Source organism: Struthio camelus, chromosome 1 (genome assembly GCF_040807025.1).
Source record: "Struthio camelus isolate bStrCam1 chromosome 1, bStrCam1.hap1, whole genome shotgun sequence".
In the NCBI taxonomy this organism is placed as follows: domain Eukaryota; kingdom Metazoa; phylum Chordata; class Aves; order Struthioniformes; family Struthionidae; genus Struthio; species Struthio camelus.
Window position 1 is genome coordinate 115,435,615 of NC_090942.1, and position 19,454 is coordinate 115,455,068.

Sequence of the window (19,454 nt, forward strand, 5' to 3'; positions counted from 1 at the left end):
TATGTTAACAAAATGTTTTCTGTCGCTCATTGAAATCATAAAGAGCATTGATTGATTAACTGATACCTTAACATACCCAAGCCTTTGGATATAATTTTGAAATGATCTTGCAAGGTCTGCCAGACTCAGAGGAACGTTTCTAATGCTATGTGAGTAGGTGATTCCGGTATTTTTCCTTTTTCTTTTATTTCCCTTTTTGTTATATCAAGAGATGTTGAATTAGTTACATGCTCGTTTGAAGGGCTATTTTTTTGGCATTCAACAGGACTACTGCATGCAACTTTTAGCATGAAGTTTGAAATGCACCTTGCTTGCATTTAGGTTATAAAGGCCAGGTACTTAGAAAGAATATTGGCTCAGTCCAGTTCTCCTCTGCCGTTTGAAGGACCTCTTCCTTGATTTTGTAGAAAGAATTTTGACAGTGATTCAGTTTGGCTTTTTCTCTCACTCCTGCTCTCTCAGCATGTATTCTGCTACTGTCTTGAAGGCAGTATGAGTGTATCCTTCGATTAGAGCGTCTGTGTTCGGTTACTGACTTGGCTTGCTATCAAATTTGTGCTGATTACAGCAAGTACCAACAGAGAAATGGTAATTTTCAAAAGTTTATACCTCAGCAAAACCAGAATGAAATTTGATGAGAAAGTATGAGACACATAGTATATGGGCTTCTTTTCAGCCACATTTCTAAGGTTTGTGGCTTTAAGAAAAAGTTCTCAGTTTTGCATAAAAGACAGCCTCAACTATTTTTTCATTGTACTGTGTCTGATTTACTGTTTTATAATAACAGACTGTTCAATGGAGCAGGCAGAAAGCAAGGAGGATTTGTGTGTCAGAAGGATCACGCAGACTCACACAGAATGGTTGAGGTTGGAAGGGAGTTCTGGAGATCATCTAGTGCCTGCTCAGAGCGGGTTCAGCTAAAGCAGGCTGCTCAGGGCTGTATCCAGTTGGGTTTTGAATATCTCCAAGATGGAGACTCCACAATCTCTCTGGGCAACCTCGTCCAATGTTTGACTACTCTCACAATAAAGAAGTGTAAAAAAGTGAGGGGGTTTTCCTTTTTAAGCAGAATTTCCTGCGTTTCGTTTTGCGTCTATTGCTTGTAGTCCTGTCACTGGGCATCACTGAGAAGAGTTTGGCTCCATCTTCTTTATTCCTCCCATCAGGTTTTTATGCACACTGATAAGATCCCCCTGAGCCTTCTCTTCTCCAGGCTGAACAGGCCCTGCTCTCTCAGCCTCTCCCCATAGATGAGAGATGTCTCCAAGCTGCAGCATGACTGTGATACAGATACTGTATCCCTATGATATAGTTTATGAACTGCTTCTTGTGAAGGCCCGTATCTGCACTGCATAACAGGAGGGTAAGGGAGGTTATTTATTGAAAAGTATTTCAAATGTATTAGGATTATATTCTATTAGGATATTCCTATTCAACTAAATATTCCCATCTGTACCGTTAGCATTTTCTTTTCCTTTAGGGTAATGAATTTTTTCAAGGTTTTGTAGTCAGCTCATCATGGCTCTCTCCTTCTTTACCTAAAAAGTGTTTTAAGTTTCATAAATTTTATTAAATCCATTTTAGATAAGACCAAAAAATATTTTAGACTTGATGTAACTAGCTAACTGCCATTTTGAAGATAAGTGAGGTTCTAAATCTTGAGGCTTTTTTTTTTTGAAGTAACTGATTTTTGGAAGGTTCTACCTTGGGAATAGGATAAATATGAAATTACGATCTTACTAGCCTCAGTATTATCAGTTTGGAAAGCAAGTTTCTTTAAAATATTTAGGTTATTAAGATGGTTTTTCTTTCTGTTTATTCTTGCCAGACAAGAACATTTCTATATTGAGGGGATTGTTTTTAAGGTGCTCTTTAGCTTTTATAAGTATAGCCATCCTATGTGATGTTTTTTCCACACATCTACATTATCTATTTATTTATAAGATCAATATATGATAAAGATTTCCCATCACATGTCTCTACAGTTACAGATGCTGATAAGCAGCATATTTTAAACGTCGCTATTCTTTCTATTCATGATAAGAAACTCTACTGCACTTCAGCTGGAATACCTTAGGTAGAATTAAGTATTTGCATCATATTATGCCTGACAGAACCCATTTTATGGCTAAAGTTCTATATAGCTATAGCCCCAAAGTTCATGTCTTTCATTTAAGAAAAATTTCTGACATTCCTAAATACCTACATGTCTCTTGATTTCTGATTCTGAAAAACTTATATTCCAATAAAACTCACAATGTTTATATTTTATATGTTTACTTTTTGACTATCACTTGCTTGAGTTTTTCCGGGACAGGTGTGGGTAATTTCTGTTTGAGATAAAGTTTGAGAATGAAGTTGTAACAGGCCGACTTTATTTAAGCAATGTCCTATTTCAAAATTGTATACTGTCTCTGCCCAGATAGTAATGGCTTATTCCCGTTTCGGGTGCAAAGTTCATAGAAAAAATATTCAACAGAGGATTCTCATAATTCCTTTTCTGACTATATTTCAGTATTTGTGCCATTGTTGCACAAAATTAGATTGTGATGATTCTCTTGCATCATGCTTTTCACCCCTACAACATCTGTTATACCCCAGAAGGCAGTTTGAACTTCATGTGACTTCTAGCTCTTCTCATCAGGGAAAATGACACGTCAGCAGATGTAGAAAATGAAATCGTGATGACACAAAGACTGTTTTGTCTGTCTATAAATAAAGCACTCAGTGTTCCACAACACAGAAATTCAACTAGAAATCCATCCTGATCAAATGAAACCTTAGAACTTCATATCAGGGCTCTATTTCCTACTGATAAATCCGAATTAAAGCTAATATGATGAAATGGAAAGTTCAGTTATTCTGATTAATCCTGACACTGGATATCAAGCAATTAAAAATGTAACAAACATCTCTCAGTACTGTAATACCCTATTATACCATGTTAAAGCCTACTCACTACAAAGTTGAAAACTAACCAACTTCCGCAGAGTTTAAATTTTTGTTAAGTGAGATTGCAGATGCGGTTCGTATGATTTAGAGATATTTCCATAAAACAAGTTGCAGTCAAGCATTCAAGGCGCTAAGCCATTTGAACGGAAGATAGACTACCATTAGGCCAATTAGTATATCTTTATTCATAAGCACAAACAAAAGAATATAGTGTAGTACCTCTAGGATATTAAAATACTGTCTGAATAGAAAACTTAAGGTAGTTTATTAAGCTTTTTAAAAATTAAGAAAAAAATCTGAAAATGTATTTAAATGATAAAATGTGGAGTGAATTAAGTTTGAATAGGCTATTTGGATTGAATTTTCACAGTAGGCCAGCCTTCCCCCCTCTCCCAAATCTCTTCTGTAGTGTTATTTTTATTCCCAAAGGATTAAAAGTTTGTTAGGTTCTGTCAAGCACCACAGGCATCACAGACATTTCAAGCTTGTGGAAATTTCTAGCAAAATCCTCTCCCTTTCAGTGCGTCTGCAAAAAAACAGATTGCTTCCCCATAGACAGTACACTTAGCTATAAAAGAGATGTGGCAGTACATGGTAAAACACTTTTTTCTGGCATGTTGTTGTGAGTTTGCTATTGTAATGATAGCATTAGTAAAGATATCATTAGCTTTCATGGTCATCTCTTGCATAACATCTAACTACATGCCTTACCTTCTCCAATGTTGTACAGCACTGCAATCTTCTTCATTGTCTAGAAGGAACACCCTAGCACCTTGGGTAGTTTAGCACATCTCTGAACATTGTTTCGGTTTGGGCAGTCAGGTCTTTTAATTGCAAACAGCTTAATTCAGCTCTATTTTGAACTGTCATTTTAATGGAATTCTTTAGGGCAGAGGTGTATGGTTCCTAATTGTTTGATTATTCACAGAAACAGCTCAAATCATACTTCCTCTTTCCAAACTGTAACTTTTTAGATCACTTGTATATACGACATCTTTGTAGTCCTGACTTTACTGAATTATTGCTTGAAATAAATTATCTGATTCAAAATAAAATAGGAATACATGAAAGCATTTGGTCTAAATGCAAGATGTCCTTAAACTGTCTGATACTTAGTAAGTTCAGTGTACATTTAACAGTTCCTCTTTCCTCATTTCAGTCAGGAGTCCAAATGGATATAAAGTATTTAAAAATGAAACAAAGCACCCTTTTTTTGGTATTTCAAAATGTATTAAAACCAGAAAATATCAGAAATTTCAGAGGGAAGCAGTTTCTGCAAGGATAGTGTTAGTGTAATTCAGAGTCCATTCACCGTTATCTGGGAATCGGTGGGTTTAAGCAGAGTATTTTCAGCCAGCACAATAAAGGGAAAGAAGATTAACCAGATATTTGGTTGTTCTGGGGTAGAATCTGATACCAGTGAAAAACTTAACTAATTTCTCTGTGTTCAATGAAGCCAAGTTTTTCTAGGAATATTAAATATTAAATACTACTGTGATGATCTCCTGAAAGCAAAAATCCACCACCCAAGTAAGTTTACTTACTATTTGGAGTCAAAATATACCAATACCTTAGGATATAATTAATGTCAGAGAAGTTAGGCCAAACAGAATTAGGACCTTTAAGAAGAATACAGTCCTTCTCTCAGCTGTATCTTGCAGTCATCTTGTTCTCTAGGTCAAAGAGTGCTAAAGTCATCTGGATTACCTGTTGTAGCTGTCCTGATGAGTCCTCTTCTTAGTTCCATTTTGATCTCAAGCTGTGCCTTGATTTGAAGTTTTCATAGCTATGTCCCTCCCTTTTTGCTGCCTTCACAACATCATCCTCTCCCTTTCAGTGGATCTGCAGTCCAAGAGATTTAGAAAAACCCTTCTGCACAGTGACTACTCTGCACAGTACAGTGCTGTCTAATTCCTCAAAAAAGATTTTAAAAAGCATTCATTCATATTTAGCTAGCATAAAAATATTCAGCTAAGTTAAACAAAATTTACATTGCGGAAGAAGGATATGGTATTTTTTGTTTTTTGTTTCTGTCTGGTGTCATACGTTTCAATACAAACTAACTGATTAGAAAGTTCTTCAGGTTTTGGGGGTGTTTGAAACTGGGTTATCAAGAAGTCACTGGATTGTTACTAGTTAGAGCACAGCAGTACCCAGTGTTTTTCAGATTTTATTCAAATGTTGTCTCTTCTTCCATCTTTCTAATATGTTATATATTTTATATATTTTTATTAAATATACATTTGTGTAATATGCACATTTATCATATGTGTTTTAATATATTGCTAAGTGACCATAGAAGTGCAGGGAGGAGGACTGTTTATGTGAGTCACTTTGTTACTCTTACACTTTTCCTAAACTCTCAGTGAAGGCAAGTTTATTTTGCTATATTAGATAATCATCTGTGTAGACTTATAGGTAAGTATGAATTCTTTCTATCTGCAAAGTACTAAGGGTACAGTTAACTCTTTATTTGGGAGGAATGACCAATGGATCTGTATAGGCAAATACCTGCCAGTGTTCCTATTCTTCAGTCTAGCTCAGCTATTCCTTTTAAACACTACAGTGCATTTCTGAATTTATGTTCTTTGACGTACCAAATTCCCTGTATCCTGTTCCTCTCTTGTGTGCTACTACTTATTTGCAGATTTCTTGCTTAGATCCCATAGTTTAACAGTTTAGCATGTCTGAAGGTAAAGCAGAGATAAGTTCAGATAGGGACAGAAAAGGAATTATTCAATTGTAATTAAAGAAATGTTCAGTAAGAACTAGCATTTGGAAACAGATGAACTTAAGACATAATGTAGGTACTGAAAAAATGTCAACTGTCACTTTATATCCTGACCTAACACATGAAGGAAGGAGCTTATACTACAGTTCATTCATTAACATTATTTTGAACTTTAAACCTATATTTTTGTGAAGGGTATGAGGCTGGCAGTTCTGGACATTGGCACCTGTTGTTAACCTGAAAGATGTTTAAGAAACAAAGGTGTCAAGAAAAACATGCTCACGTGTCTCTCCATACACCAAAGTACATCACTGTGTAGTATGTAAAGAAATGGTGGAAGAATAGAAGCTGCAAAACAGACCGTCAAATAATATCGCAGCCAAGACTGACAAAAAAAAAAAATGGCCAGTTGTGGTAGTTTTAGCATGTGAAGGGTAGTAGTGCAAATGGGACTAAAACCATTTAGTGTATAAAATATGTGGGGTCATTTCTCTCTACATTTAACAGAACAAATGGACCTTCTAGTACTATTTTTCGTTATCTTCCTAAGTGATTTTTAAACCTGCTAAGAAATAATTCAGCAGGATCCTCTTATAACAGTACAGCTGGTAATAATTCTTTTATAATGGCTGTGATCAGAAGGGAAGGGATTGGTTGTATCACAAAGTGCTAACAGCACTTTATTTTGCTATAAAATTGCACATATACTGAAGACTGAGTGAAACCCTGACTGACTTCACTTTTTTGCAGAACAGCTGATACTACAATATGCATTATGGTCCACGGTGTTCTACCTGAAGTGATCTTACAGTAATGTATTGCAAATATTTTTTGCTAGTTCTGTAATATCCTTGGAAACATGGGAAGAGGCAGTATTTTGTCAAATCCAGTAAGAAGCTACTGCTCCTTTGTGGCTATTGCTTTAATACAGTTAAATATAGTTAAAGCATAGTTAAAACAGCCTCTGCTGACTTGAATTTTTGCAACAGCTTCATTAACCTGATAAAATAAACGTTCAAGTTATTCATAAATATTCAGAGATTTTCAAACGAGTTTGATACAAACTACCCCCCATGATTTAATTTATTAGCTCTTAGTGTACAGTAGTAACTCAAATGGCATATACATTGCACATCATCTTCATCACAGCTTCTAATAACACATCTAGCTGGTTGTTGAAATTAACCTGGAAGTAGTGTAAAACTTCCTGAATGTGCTCTCTCTTTACAGTATTTTGCTTTTAATTGCACATCATGCTCCAAGTAAGTGATGAGTGAGTCTTCTCGTAGCCTAGTAATGAACTATTTGCCTGACTGCGTAATAAGCACAGATTGCTGGATTGATCACTTGGGCAATATTTTTCATTCTAATTTACATAAAGGAATTTTTTTTTATTTACATGAAGCAATGCCAGTAAAAAGCAATGGTAACAAGGCGGGAAATATTAGGCAGATGGTCAGATATTTTTCTATTTTGTAAATATTAAAGTGCCATATGTGGAAAATATGATTTCATTTTGTTTTCAGAGAGGAGGCTAGCATGTCTCCATAGTGTTAATAATTGGACTAATGCTAAGAATTTTAAGTGGAGTATCAGCATTTTGCTAAAGCTATATTACAGTATCAGAAATATATTACATTGATGCAGGAAAAATAGTCTCTTAACTTTGCCGTTCACTTCTCATCAGAGTTTTCCTATGTTCTACTTGACATTTATTGATTAGTCTATTTACCTAATTCAGCATCAGTTATTAAAGTTGTTGAGCGATCTGATTGTCCTTAGAGCAATACTGGTGATATGCTAACATATTTGTTCCTGAAGCAGCTCTGCAAGGCCTAAAGAAAATAGTACCAGACGAGTGATGGCATGGAACCTAAAACTGAGTCTGTGATTTAAAATACATGTCCAGGCTCTAATCTCTTGAAATTCTGCAACCTCTGAATTTATTAGTAACTTGGTTTCCAACTTGTTATATGTCTTGAGGTTAAAGTGAAGCTTACCATTATTGCCATGGTTATTTGAAATTACAGGTTAATAAAGCTTATAAAGCTTTGAGTAGCCTCCTGAATGATTTAATGCTCATAGCTGCTTATTACAACAAAAACTCATATCCTTTCCCTGTACTTAGGCTTTTCCTTTGTTTCTGGTCCATGGACATGAGGGCCATATATGTGAATGAGAACATAAGGCATTAGTCTCTGGTGTTATGTCCTCGGCAGTCAGTGCTGTGTCACTGTGCTAAACGAGCCTTCCCTATTTTGCTTACTTTGCAATGGGAAGGATACTAGTGCCTGCTCTGGTGCTGGATCTGACATTTTTACAATCTACTGTAGTTTCTTCCTGACTCTTACGCAATCATGCCCTCTTCCTGGCTGCCTGTATGGATGGACAACTTTTGATATACTTAAATAGACTACATATGAGTGCTTACTTTTGCCTGAAATACAATGTGGTTGGTTTTGCTGTGTTTTTTTTCAGTTGTTTTCTTTAGGGGGTGGGGTGGGAGAGGTTAAAAAAAAAGAAAAAAAGTTATGTTAGGATCATCTCCTCAGGAGGAGTATCCACAATTTAGGACCTCTCATATAAAATAATGTGTACCGCATGGATTTTTTATTTTCTTCATAAAATAACCAGTTCTGTTAAATTTAGTTTGGCAGGCTGATACTGAAGTCATCCTTACCTTTTCTTTGCCTTTTCTTTGTCTTTTCTTTTATTTTCTTCCTTTTCATAATTTTTGTGTGTAGAATAGACTGTAATTATGTATTTTAAGACTCAAAACCTAAAAATCCTGAAAGAAAAAGAATTTTAACCTCAGATACATCTCGGTTGCCTGCTATGTGTAATACTGAATTAAAATTTAGACGGTACGTTTTCTTCCCTAAAATTTGAGCCCTTTTCTATTTACCTTTTTTTGTCTTGATTAGAGCTTGAAATTAACATGCCTGTTTTTGTCCTTGACTTTGGTGCATGAACATTTATTGTCTAGTTTTGTGAGACAGTAAATGTTGAAGAGCTACAGCTGCTTACAATAATGAGAGTGCTGGAACTGCAAATATAAGAATGCATAGTTCTTTTGCATAAATAAACCATTCATCAATACAAGGTATATTGAGGAAGTTATTCATAGGGTCATAAGATAATTCTGGTAAAAAGGGACGGAAAGAGATCTCTCGTCAAACCTCCTGCTTAAAGCAGGTTCATCTGTAGGGACAGACAAGGTTGTTCAGGGCATTAGTCTGACGCTCGTCAAGTCAACTCTTGGAGCCTCCAAGAATGGAGCCTGCATAACCTCTCTGGGCAACCTCTTCCACTACCTGACTGTCCTTACCATAAATAAGCTTTTCCTTATATCCAGGCTGAAACTCTCTTGTGTCAACTTACTCCAGTTATCTCTTGTCTACCTGTCATTTATCCCATGAAGAGCGCAGCTCTGTCTTTTGCATGACCTTCCTATAGGAATGGGCAGTTGGCTGTTAGGCCTCCCTGCAGCCATCTCTCCTGTAGGCTGAACAAGCCCTGGTCCCTCAGGCTCTCCTCGCAGGGCAAGTGCTCTAGCTCTGATCATCCTGGTGGCCTCAGTCTGACTCCATTTTGTTGAAGTCTTTCTTATATTGGGGGGCCCAAGACTGGATGCAGTATTCTAGATATGGTCTAAGGCATGCCAATAGAGGTGGTAATCACCTGCCTTCATCTACTGGCCGTGATCCTGTTAATACCAGACCAGGATGCTGTTGCTTTCCTTGCTGCCAGGACACGTTTGTCTACCATGTCAGTCATCTTAATAACTCCTCAGCAAGGGGTCATTCCCTCCCAGGTGCAGACTTTTGCATTTATCCTTGCTGAACATCATGAGTTTCATGTCAACCCATTCTTCCAGTCTCTTAGTCAATGACCTCCTCCAGATCATTGATAAAGATGTTAAATAAAATAGATCTCAGGATAGATCCATGCATTACTCTACTTGTTATGGGCCTCTAGTAGAGTGCATCCCATTAATCACTAACCTCTGGGCCCAACCAGCCAACCATTTTTTTTTTTACCCATCTAGCTGTCTACCCATGCAGACCACAATGTCCTACCTTGGATACAAGAATGTTCTGGGAGATAGTGTCAAAAGCCTTGCTAAAGTCAAGGCTAATACCACTCACTGTTCTTCCCTCATCCACAAAACTATTCGTTTTATCATAGAAGGCAATGACGTTGATCAGGCATGATTTATCCTTGCTCAATCCATGCTAACTGTTCCCAGTCACCTTCTAACTGAGTTCTTGTTTTGCTGCCCAGGAGTGTTTATTTCCTTTTTTCTTCTTTTCCTTTTTTTTCCTCATTTTTAAAATATGAGACTAATATCTTTTGTATAATATCTTCTGTTCATTTTGATTGTTTTCTCCATCTCAATATACACTCTGTTTTAGGAGATACAATGCTAAGCTGAAACTTCTCAAATTTGTTGTATATTTCATATAGTACCTGTGTTATAGAATGAGAAAATAGAAAATTTGAAAATATGAAATTTTTAACTGATAAATGCCAAAAATGTATTCACAATGTGCTTGATATTTTTCAGGTCTACTTCAAGTTACAATTTCACTTAGCAAAGTTGAGCTCAGTGTGGGTGAATCCAAATTCTTCACATGCACAGGTAAGTATTAATTTTATTTGCAGATTGGGGGGAGGGGGGTTGTTAAGTTAAAAGCTTTTTCATAATTTGAAAATGAATCAATTGGTTTAGAATAGTAACTTAAAATGGCATGTTTTGTGTATTCATATTGACTGATAACTGTAATACATAATAGATCTTCACTGGCATGATATGTTTCAAGTCTAGAAACTGTTGATTTCAGATTCCAAACAAATGGAATCACTCAATTCAAAATTTATCTGTCGCAGCGTAGGTAATTCTTATCTATTGACCTGCTTGCTTAGTTAGAATATTTTTACTTGTCTAAACTGTATCATTAGAATTTGCATAAGTAATCAGATGTTGAATAATTGTGTATGACAGTGCAGAAGTATTTTATTTTTAAAGTACTCTAACATAATTGCTCTTAAAATAATCTGCTGAGACATTTATGTTAAAAAGTCATTTACTTAACCTACAACACAGGTTACCTGAACAGATTCTTAAATCCGTGGCAAGAATATTAATAGAGCAGGTCTAAAAAACAGCAATTCCTTCAAACGTTAAGCAAAAAACTGTTTATCTTTCCTTATTTTTATTTTTTGAAGTGAAATATTTCAGTTTGTGCATGCTGCCAAGTAAGTAGTGACAAAGGAAGAAAACTATGTCAGAAAGTGAAAATGACAATGAATTGTGGAGAATAGGAAGGTACCTGATGTTGAATATTATTGCTGCCGGTGTTACTTACATTGCTACTGTAAAGAAAGTAAAATAGATTAGAGAAATAAACTACAAACCAAAAAAAAAGGAAAGGAAAAAACTGCCACTGCTACTCCTGGGTGACTGTGTTGAGGCATTGCTAGCCAAGTGCAAGGACTTTACCAACAGGATAAACACAACTTAAAAATGGGAAGCTGTTATTTATTGGCTAGCACACACAAGCAAGGGCTAGGATTTAATAGGCTACTAGGCTAAATGATAGCATCCTTCCACTCTGATAAGACTCAAAGGGTCTGTGCTGGCCCAGCAGGTATCAGTCAAGAGGAGAAGGGTTTGCATTGGCAGCTTCCTGGAATGGATTCTTGATGTTGCGGAGCTGCCGTCTTCCATCAACACCGACATGTGGCCTAACTATGCTGACCATCCAACTGACTGATGGATTGACCTCATGGTCCAGTGACTGCAGACCAGCCTGTTTCTTTCCATTCAGATTTTATACTTTCCCATGTTGGTGTTTTTCCTCTTGAATCTTCGAGCTTCTAATCATACTTTCTCAACGATGATACATCTGCCTGCAATTTTCTCATCTTTCTACAGACTCACACTGTTCTTTCTCGCAACTTAGCAATTCTTTCAGAGCCAAGGGTATGCTGCTAGGGAGGGAAGAGGAGGTTGAGGCAGGGAGGGGATGGAGAAGAAAAGGACTACAAAACCCTCACCTGAATATTGCATAATGTCTACCTGAACTTTAGTTTTAATGTTGACTTTTTTTTTTTTTTTTTAGCCATTGGTGAGCCTGACAACATAGATTGGTACAATCCACAGGGAGAGAAGATTGTTTCTAGTCAAAGAGTAGTTGTTCAAAAAGAAGGTGTTCGATCACGTCTAACCATTTACAATGCAGATATAGAAGATGCTGGTATATACCGATGTCAAGCCACAGATGCTAAAGGACAAACTCAGGAAGCTACTGTTGTTTTGGAAATTTATCGTAAGTAAAATATTATCAACTAGCAAAAGAAAGAATATATTTTGAAAGCCACTGCTATTGGGGAAGTAAAACATATCACAATATCATCCCACGCTCCAAACCTGATCTTCCGAATAACTGCATCTCCTGCAGTTAAGTTCACATATGTTATGAAAAAGACTCCAATGAAATGGATAGCCACTTTAAAATATAGTATATCACTTTTACTTTGCATCTTAAAATACCATGTTATAAATATGCACTGTATATCCCTCATGGAGAAGAGGACATTCAAGAAAAGAGTTACATCAACCTAATTGTTACTACAAATGCATATTCAACTAATGACAAATGTATATAACTAAGTGAAGTGCAAGAAGTGCAACGCATGTCATTAAAAAAGTGAATTTTAGACTGAATTAGATTTTTTATGTCAATCTTTTCCTGTTGACCTTATAATGCAATTTTGCGGTAAAGCATTGAAGCCTAATATGATAAGCAACCAAAATGCATTTCAATTGCAAACAACTAACTGAAGAGTATATTTGAAATGTAAATACAGTGTATTATGGTGAGGGATTCTGTAAGAGTTTTTTTTTTTTCAATTTAGTTAAATAACTTTACAGTGTACTATATTCTTTAGATCAGTCAAAAATACCTAAATGCAATATGCTAAATGCAATATGCTGCAAACTTATAAGGCAGATCTTTATGGGTGAAAGGATAGGACATATGCCAGCCACCTTTAAGCTGAGGTCTTCTCTAATTTCATTGGAGAATTGTCCTTAAAAAATACCTAAAAAAATATGATTTTCGTTGGACTGTGCATTACCGAATTGCAATGAGGCAGTAAATACACAGTGAAATGATGAAGTAGAGCTTCTGAAAGGCACAGATAACACAGATAGCAAAAGGCATACAATTTAAAAATAAATGCAATTGATAAAACAACCATTAGAACGATGATAGCAGTTACAAGCAATTACATGATGGCTTGAAAGCTGACAGTTCAAAGGATTTCAAGTTTTGTGGAAGTCATTTGTATGCTTAAAGCTGCCAGTCACTCCATTAACAGACTGCTGAGCAAGGCTGAAATCTTTTGAAGTGTTTGCTTGTGGTAATTTTAATAAGTCTGAGGATAGACTAAAAGACCTACACAAGAAATGTGAAGGTTTATGGGAGCTGACATATAAAAGTTGAATATGAAAGTCAGTATTTGTGATATATTGCAAGGGAAAAGCAGGATACATTGTTCCTCTAGGGTCAAGTTCAGTGCTCACTGGTGTCAACGAGAGTTTTTCTGTTGACTTAAGTCAGATCAAATATTTCAAGCAGTTATACAAGTATACAAGAGATGTATATAATAAAAGTGTGCTCCCTCTGTTGTGGGAATCACGTGGATTTTTTGCTCCTGCACTCGTATCAATATAAAACGGACATGTGAAGAGAAAAATACAAGGTGGAGATGCATCTTCTACTCTCCAAACCATCCTCTGAAATGGAATTGGTAATGTTAGAGAAGATAAGTCAGTTTTCCTTCTGTGTTGAAGAAATTCTTCCAGGATACTTTTTAAGGCAGTTGATTTCTGCATTAGATCTTGTATGAGATTAATACCATCATACAGTTCATATGCTAAATTCTAATAATACTGAACTTATTCAACTTACTGATAAAATTTTAAGATCAAGTTTGAATATTTGGGATTGGAATAATAAAGAGCCCAGTTAAGCCTAAAAAAAGTTAATATTTCCTCAAAAAAGCTTCAAATCCTTACCAAGTAAAAACAGCAACTTTTTCCAGATGGTTTCCCATGGGCTTTTAAGTCTTCATATTTTACTCAGGTGACATTTTTCGCAATCAATGAGGCTACAGTTCCACCTTTTTAACAAACTGAGGCTTTCCCAAATCATATTAGTGGTTCTGATGGAATAAAAACATGAAGCTTTTTTCAGTAATATCATGAAGAATAAAACACAGAGTAAAGTAAACAGGACTATTTACCTGAATGATTAGTCCTCTAAAAAATTAGATTTTCAAGATTGGGCTCTGCAACATTGAAAACAATAAAAAATGCTTATTTATAAGACGTGTTCAGTTTATAAATAAAGATACTCATAATACTGAATGATTGTAAAATCATTTCTACAGACAAGATGGAAGTCTTATATACAGGATCATTTAAGTCTAATCTGGGAAAAATATACTATGGAAGTAATTCTGTATTATGCTCAAGGAGAAGGCTTAATAGTCGTCTTTATCATCTTTATAAAATTTCAGTGCTAAGTAAACTGGAAGTGGTTTAGTATATTTTGGTTTTTTTCCTTTTCAGAAAAGCTCACTTTCCGAGACATAACATCTCCACAAGAGTTCAGGCAGGGAGAAGATGCAGAAGTTGTTTGCCGTGTTACTAGTTCACCTGCTCCCATTGTCAGCTGGTTGTATCGGAATGAGGAAGTCACAACTATTGCTGACAGTTAGTATTTTGGTAACTCTTTAAGTTATACATTCTAATTAATATTAAAATCTTATTGTAAGGGAAAACTAATTACATTATAGTGTAGGATGTAAATAAGGCATTCCTGAAAGTAACCTTTAATTATAGCTATATTTATATGGGTTTAAACATCACTTGGAGGTTTACATCAAGGATGCATATCTTTCCAAAATCCAAATGAAAGTTATGAGCTTGATGCAAAAATTACTGAGTGTTTTCCAGTCACTAAGATTGTCTATGCCAATAGCTCTATCTATTTCTAAAGTTACAAACAGGAAAAATAAGAAATTATGAAATCAGATTAAGTGAAATTATGTTAATTGAAAGAATAATCAAATACATAACTAAAAGCTGAAGAATTTTTACTCTGAAATGTATCTTGAAAAATCACTGTTTACCTAGCTATGTGATAAAAAAGATTTGTTTTACTGTGATTATTATGTTTTCTGAAGAAATATTTTGTCTGTGTTTTTGTATTAGGAAAGAGGAGTAATTTTAGTTTGTGTTTTTGTATTAGGAAAGAGGAGTAATTTTAAATAAGTGTTACAGTTTGCTAAATATTTGTTTATGAAAGGTGGAGCCTGAATAATGTCATGCTTCACCTTAATACGAATTTACTCCACTTCGTCCTATTTTATCTGTAACTAATTTGGAACAATTTTAAATGTGCAGGTATAAAACATGTTGTTCCTTCCTCCATTTCAAGATCTACCTGCAGGAGTTGTCCCATATCTTTTATTTCTCCCATCTCCAGCCAGCATACTGTAATGGTACCGTTAAAAGTCAGCTCCCTGGCCTATACACCTATTGCTGGGTGAATTGATTCCCCCTTAGTTTTCTAGGGTTAGAAAAGAGAAGAGTCATTAAATTAATTGCCACTGGTTTCTTGCATTTTTAGTTTGTGTATTTACGTTTTGCTGTTTGATAACCTTGAACTGCTGTTAGAAAACTTGTTTTTCTGGGAATACCAAATCTCAGAAGTTTCATACTGGGATTAAAGAAATTGTTAATATCCGTTTTTACATTGTGAAGTTTATAACTCTGATTTGGTTTAGCCTTTATCCGATCTAGTCCAGCACAAGCAACAACTTCTCAAAATCTTAAAATTTAAAGTTTCACCCAGTTTGGGTTTTGATTAGCCCATCAGTTTAAGTGAAATTTCACCAGGTGCTGTGGTGTATTTAAAATCCATTTGCACTTGTTTCCTTCATATATCTTTTTTTTTTTTTCTGATTGAGAATTTCATTGAAATGTAACATGAAGGTCCAAATGTCCAAAAGTTTGGTTGGAGCTAATTCACAGGAGCTCTTATGAGGCTAGCACGTATGTAGGTATCAAAGTTATTTGTAAAACATTTGTAGATGAACTTTGTTGTACACATAGAGCTATGACACTTCTTTACAGCATCAGATTTACTGAGCAAACACTGACTTCGGTATACTTGAACAGTAGGGCTGAGATTTTTGGGTAGATAGGCTTTTTGTCTATTGTGAGCCTTTACTTATATGAGTATAAACAGTCCTTTAAGTTGCAAATGACTGGGGATATGGATAATTAGTTTAGGGTAGACTCCTTAACAGTTAGACTACTAAAGTTAAGTGAAGATCAATCTCATCTTCCTCTATATGCAAATTCATCAGTCTGCATAGAATTCTGTAATTAGGCATATAGGATTGTGTGATTTACCACCTCAAAAGCTATGACCATTTTTCATTGCTGTCTGTGTAATGTCTCATGTGCTTTTATGGAAAACAAGAGGACTATGTATATTTTCTGAAAATGGAACTGACAGGGTGATGACAAGGACTCCTGCAGGGGGCCTTGACTTAACTTCTCCTGGGAAGTTCTAGCTAGGTGGGGCTGCTGCTAATGAGCTCTCTGGGCTGCCCTGGTCAGAGGGAGCTGGGGCTTTTGTTTCAGGTGGCTCCTGATTGGGTGGGTCAAGCACCCTTGTGAGTCACTGCTAGGCAGAGGCCTATATAAGAGCCAGGCCTGGAGTGCAGCTCCCAGAGCACAGCCAACAGAGGCAGTGAACTGATGCAGCAGTTTGTGCAGAAGGGCACCAGAAGGCAAAGAAGGCACCTCTCCATTTTGCACAGTGGTGTGCCCTTCCCCGGGGCATGGTGATGACACGCCACAGAGCACGTTCCCCAGTGGCTGCTGGAGGTGCTGCATCGGCTGTGTCTGAGGCTTCAACCCAGACAGACCCTCGGACAGCAGATGCAGCTCTGCAGGTGTCAGGCTGCAGGGAGTGCCTGGGGCCTCTCCGTGAGGCCTGGGCTGACAGTCAGCTCTCCTGTGTGAGGTGTGCTGTGGTTGACCAGTTGCGTCACCAGATAAAGGAGCCACGGGAGGAGGTTAGTAGGCTGCGTAGCATCCGAGAGGATGAGCAGGAGATTGACAGGGTGTTCTTGGAGACTGTTCAGCTCCGGGAGTCCCCTGCCCCCACTGCAGCGGAGTTGTCAGAGGGCTCAGCGCCGTGTGTAAAGGTGCATCATAACACTGTTGAAGAGGGCTGGAAGCTGGTGACCTCTCGTAGAAGGAGAAAGGCTCTTGCTCCTCCTCAAGAGTTGCCTGTGAAGAACAAGTTTAGCGCCCTCCAAGCTGAGGAGGAGCTGGGCATGGCTCCAAGGGAGGCAACTGGCCTGGCAGACCCTGTGCCGTGCAGGAATCCCCGGAAGAAGTGGCGAGTGGTTCTTGTGGGTGACTCCCTGCTGCAGGGGACAGAGGCACCTATCTGCCGACCTGACCTCTTGTCCAGAGAGGTTTGCTGCCTGCCAGGGGCTCGAAGAAGAGATGTCGTGGAAAGACTGCCAAGGCTTGTCCATGCGTCGGACTACTACTCTCTGCTGATCTTCCATGTGGGTGCTAACGACACGAAAGGCAACCTGGAAACCATCAAGCAGGACTTCAGAGCTCTGGGAATGGTGGTGAAGGGTCTGGGAGCGCAGGTCGCTTTCTCCTCAATCTTGCCTGTGAGGGGAAAGGACGGGAGGAGGAGTAGACGAGTTTTCCAAGTTAACAACTGGCTGCGCCGCTGGTGTTGGCAACAGGGCTTTGGTTTCTATGACCATGGGACCCTGTTTGAAGATCAACAGCTGATGGGGAGCGATGGGATCCACCTTACCAAGCGGGGCACGCGCATCTTTGCCAACAGATTGGCCAGCCTGGTAAGGAGGGCTTTAAACTAGGCAAGATGGGGGAAGGGGAGTGGTATAGTGGCAGGAGAAGTCAGTAAAACACCGCTCAAGTCAAGATGCCTCCAGCGGATGCACACAGCCAGGGGAGACAGCATGGAACCTGGCTGTGGAGGATCCTCTTGCACCTCTCCTGGGAAGCTTGCATGCTTGACTGGCTCTCTGAAATGCCTGTACACCAATGTGTGCAGCATGGGGAATAAGCAGGAAGAGTTAGAGATCTGTGTGCGGTCGCAGGGCCATGATCTCATTGCGGTTACAGAGACATGGTGGGATAGTTCACATGACTGGGATGCTGTCATGGATGGCTATGTGCTTTTTAGGAAAGACGGGCCAGGAAGGCGAGGTGGTGGAGTTGCTCTTTATGTGAGGGAGCAACTAGAATGTGTGGATCTCTGCCTCGGGGTGGATGGAGAGCAAGTGGAGAGCCTATGGGTAAGGATTAAAGGGCAGGTTAACATGGGTGACACTGTTGTGGGGGTTTACTAGAGGCCACCTGACCAGGAGGAAGTCATCGATGAGGCCTTCTACAGACAGCTGGAAGTAGCCTCACGATCACAGGCCCTGGTTCTCCTGGGGGACTTCAACCACCCTGACAGCAGCTGGGAAGACAGCACAGCTAGGCACAAAGAGTCAAAGAAGTTCCTGCAGAGCACTGGTGATTGACCCAATTTCTTGACCCAGGTGGTGGAGACGCCAACGAGGAGAGGTCATTGCTAGACCTTGTACTAACGAACAAAGAAGGTCTAGTTGGAGAGGTGAAGGTTGGGGGCAGCCTTGGCTGCAGTGACCATGAGATGGTGGAGTTCAGGATCCTACGAGGAGGGAGCAGGGCAATGAGTAGGATTGCAACGCTGGACTTCAGGAGAGCCAACTTTGGCCTCTTCAGGGACCTACTTAGGGGAAACTCATGGGGTAGGGCCCGAGAAGGAAGAGGGGTCCAAGAGAGCTGGTTAATATTCAAGCATCACCTCCTCCAGGCTCAAGAAGGGTGCATCCCTCTGAGTAAGAAGTCGAGCAAAGTGGGCAGGAGACCTGCCTGGATGAGCAAGGAACTCCTGGCAAAACTCCAACAGAAGAAGGAAGTACACAGAATGTGGCAAAGGGGACAGGCCACTTGGGAGGAATACAGGGACGTTGTCAGAGTGTGCAGGGATGTGACAAGGAAGGCTAAGGCCCACTTGGAATTAAATCTGGCAAGGGATGTCAAGGACAACGAGAAGGCGTTCTTCAAATACATCAGTAGCAAAAGGAAGACTCGGGAAAATGTGGGCCCGCTGCTGAATGGGGCGGGTGCCCTGGTGACAAAGGATACAGAGAAGGCAGAGTTATTGACTGCTGCCTTTGCTTCAGTCTTCACTGCTGAGGCCAGCCCTCAGGAATTCCAGACCCTGGGGACAAGAGAGGAAGCCTGCAGAAAGGAAGGAAGACTCTCCCTTGGTGGAGGAGGATCGGGTTAGAGATCTTTTGTGCAAACCTGACATCCATAAATCCATGGGCCCCGATGGGATGCACCCACGAGTGCTGAGGGAGCTGGCGGATGTTATGGCTAGGCCACTCTCCATCCTCTTGGCAAGGTCCTGGAGATCAGGAGAGGTGCGCGAGGACTGGAAGAAAGCCAGTGTCACTCCAGCCTTCACAAAGGGCCAGAAGGAGGACCTGGGGAACTACAGGACAGTCAGCCTCACCTCCAGCCCTGGAAAGGTGATGCAACAGCTCAGCCTGGACACCATCTCTAAGCATATGGGGGACAAGAAGGTGATCAGGA

At 38.8% G+C, this 19,454-nt stretch overlaps 1 protein-coding gene across 2 annotated transcripts in view; it reads left to right on the forward strand.

The window, feature by feature from the left end:
* The window catches only part of NCAM2 (neural cell adhesion molecule 2), a 321,807-nt gene that overhangs the window by 149,786 nt on the left and 152,567 nt on the right, over positions 1 to 19,454 (forward strand). For both annotated transcript variants that reach the window (XM_068911269.1, XM_068911278.1), the window contains exons 2-4: positions 10,251 to 10,325; positions 11,809 to 12,015; positions 14,325 to 14,468. In XM_068911269.1, coding sequence (XP_068767370.1) covers positions 10,251 to 10,325; positions 11,809 to 12,015; positions 14,325 to 14,468 — 426 coding nt within the window. The remainder of the gene's footprint in view (positions 1 to 10,250; positions 10,326 to 11,808; positions 12,016 to 14,324; positions 14,469 to 19,454) is intronic.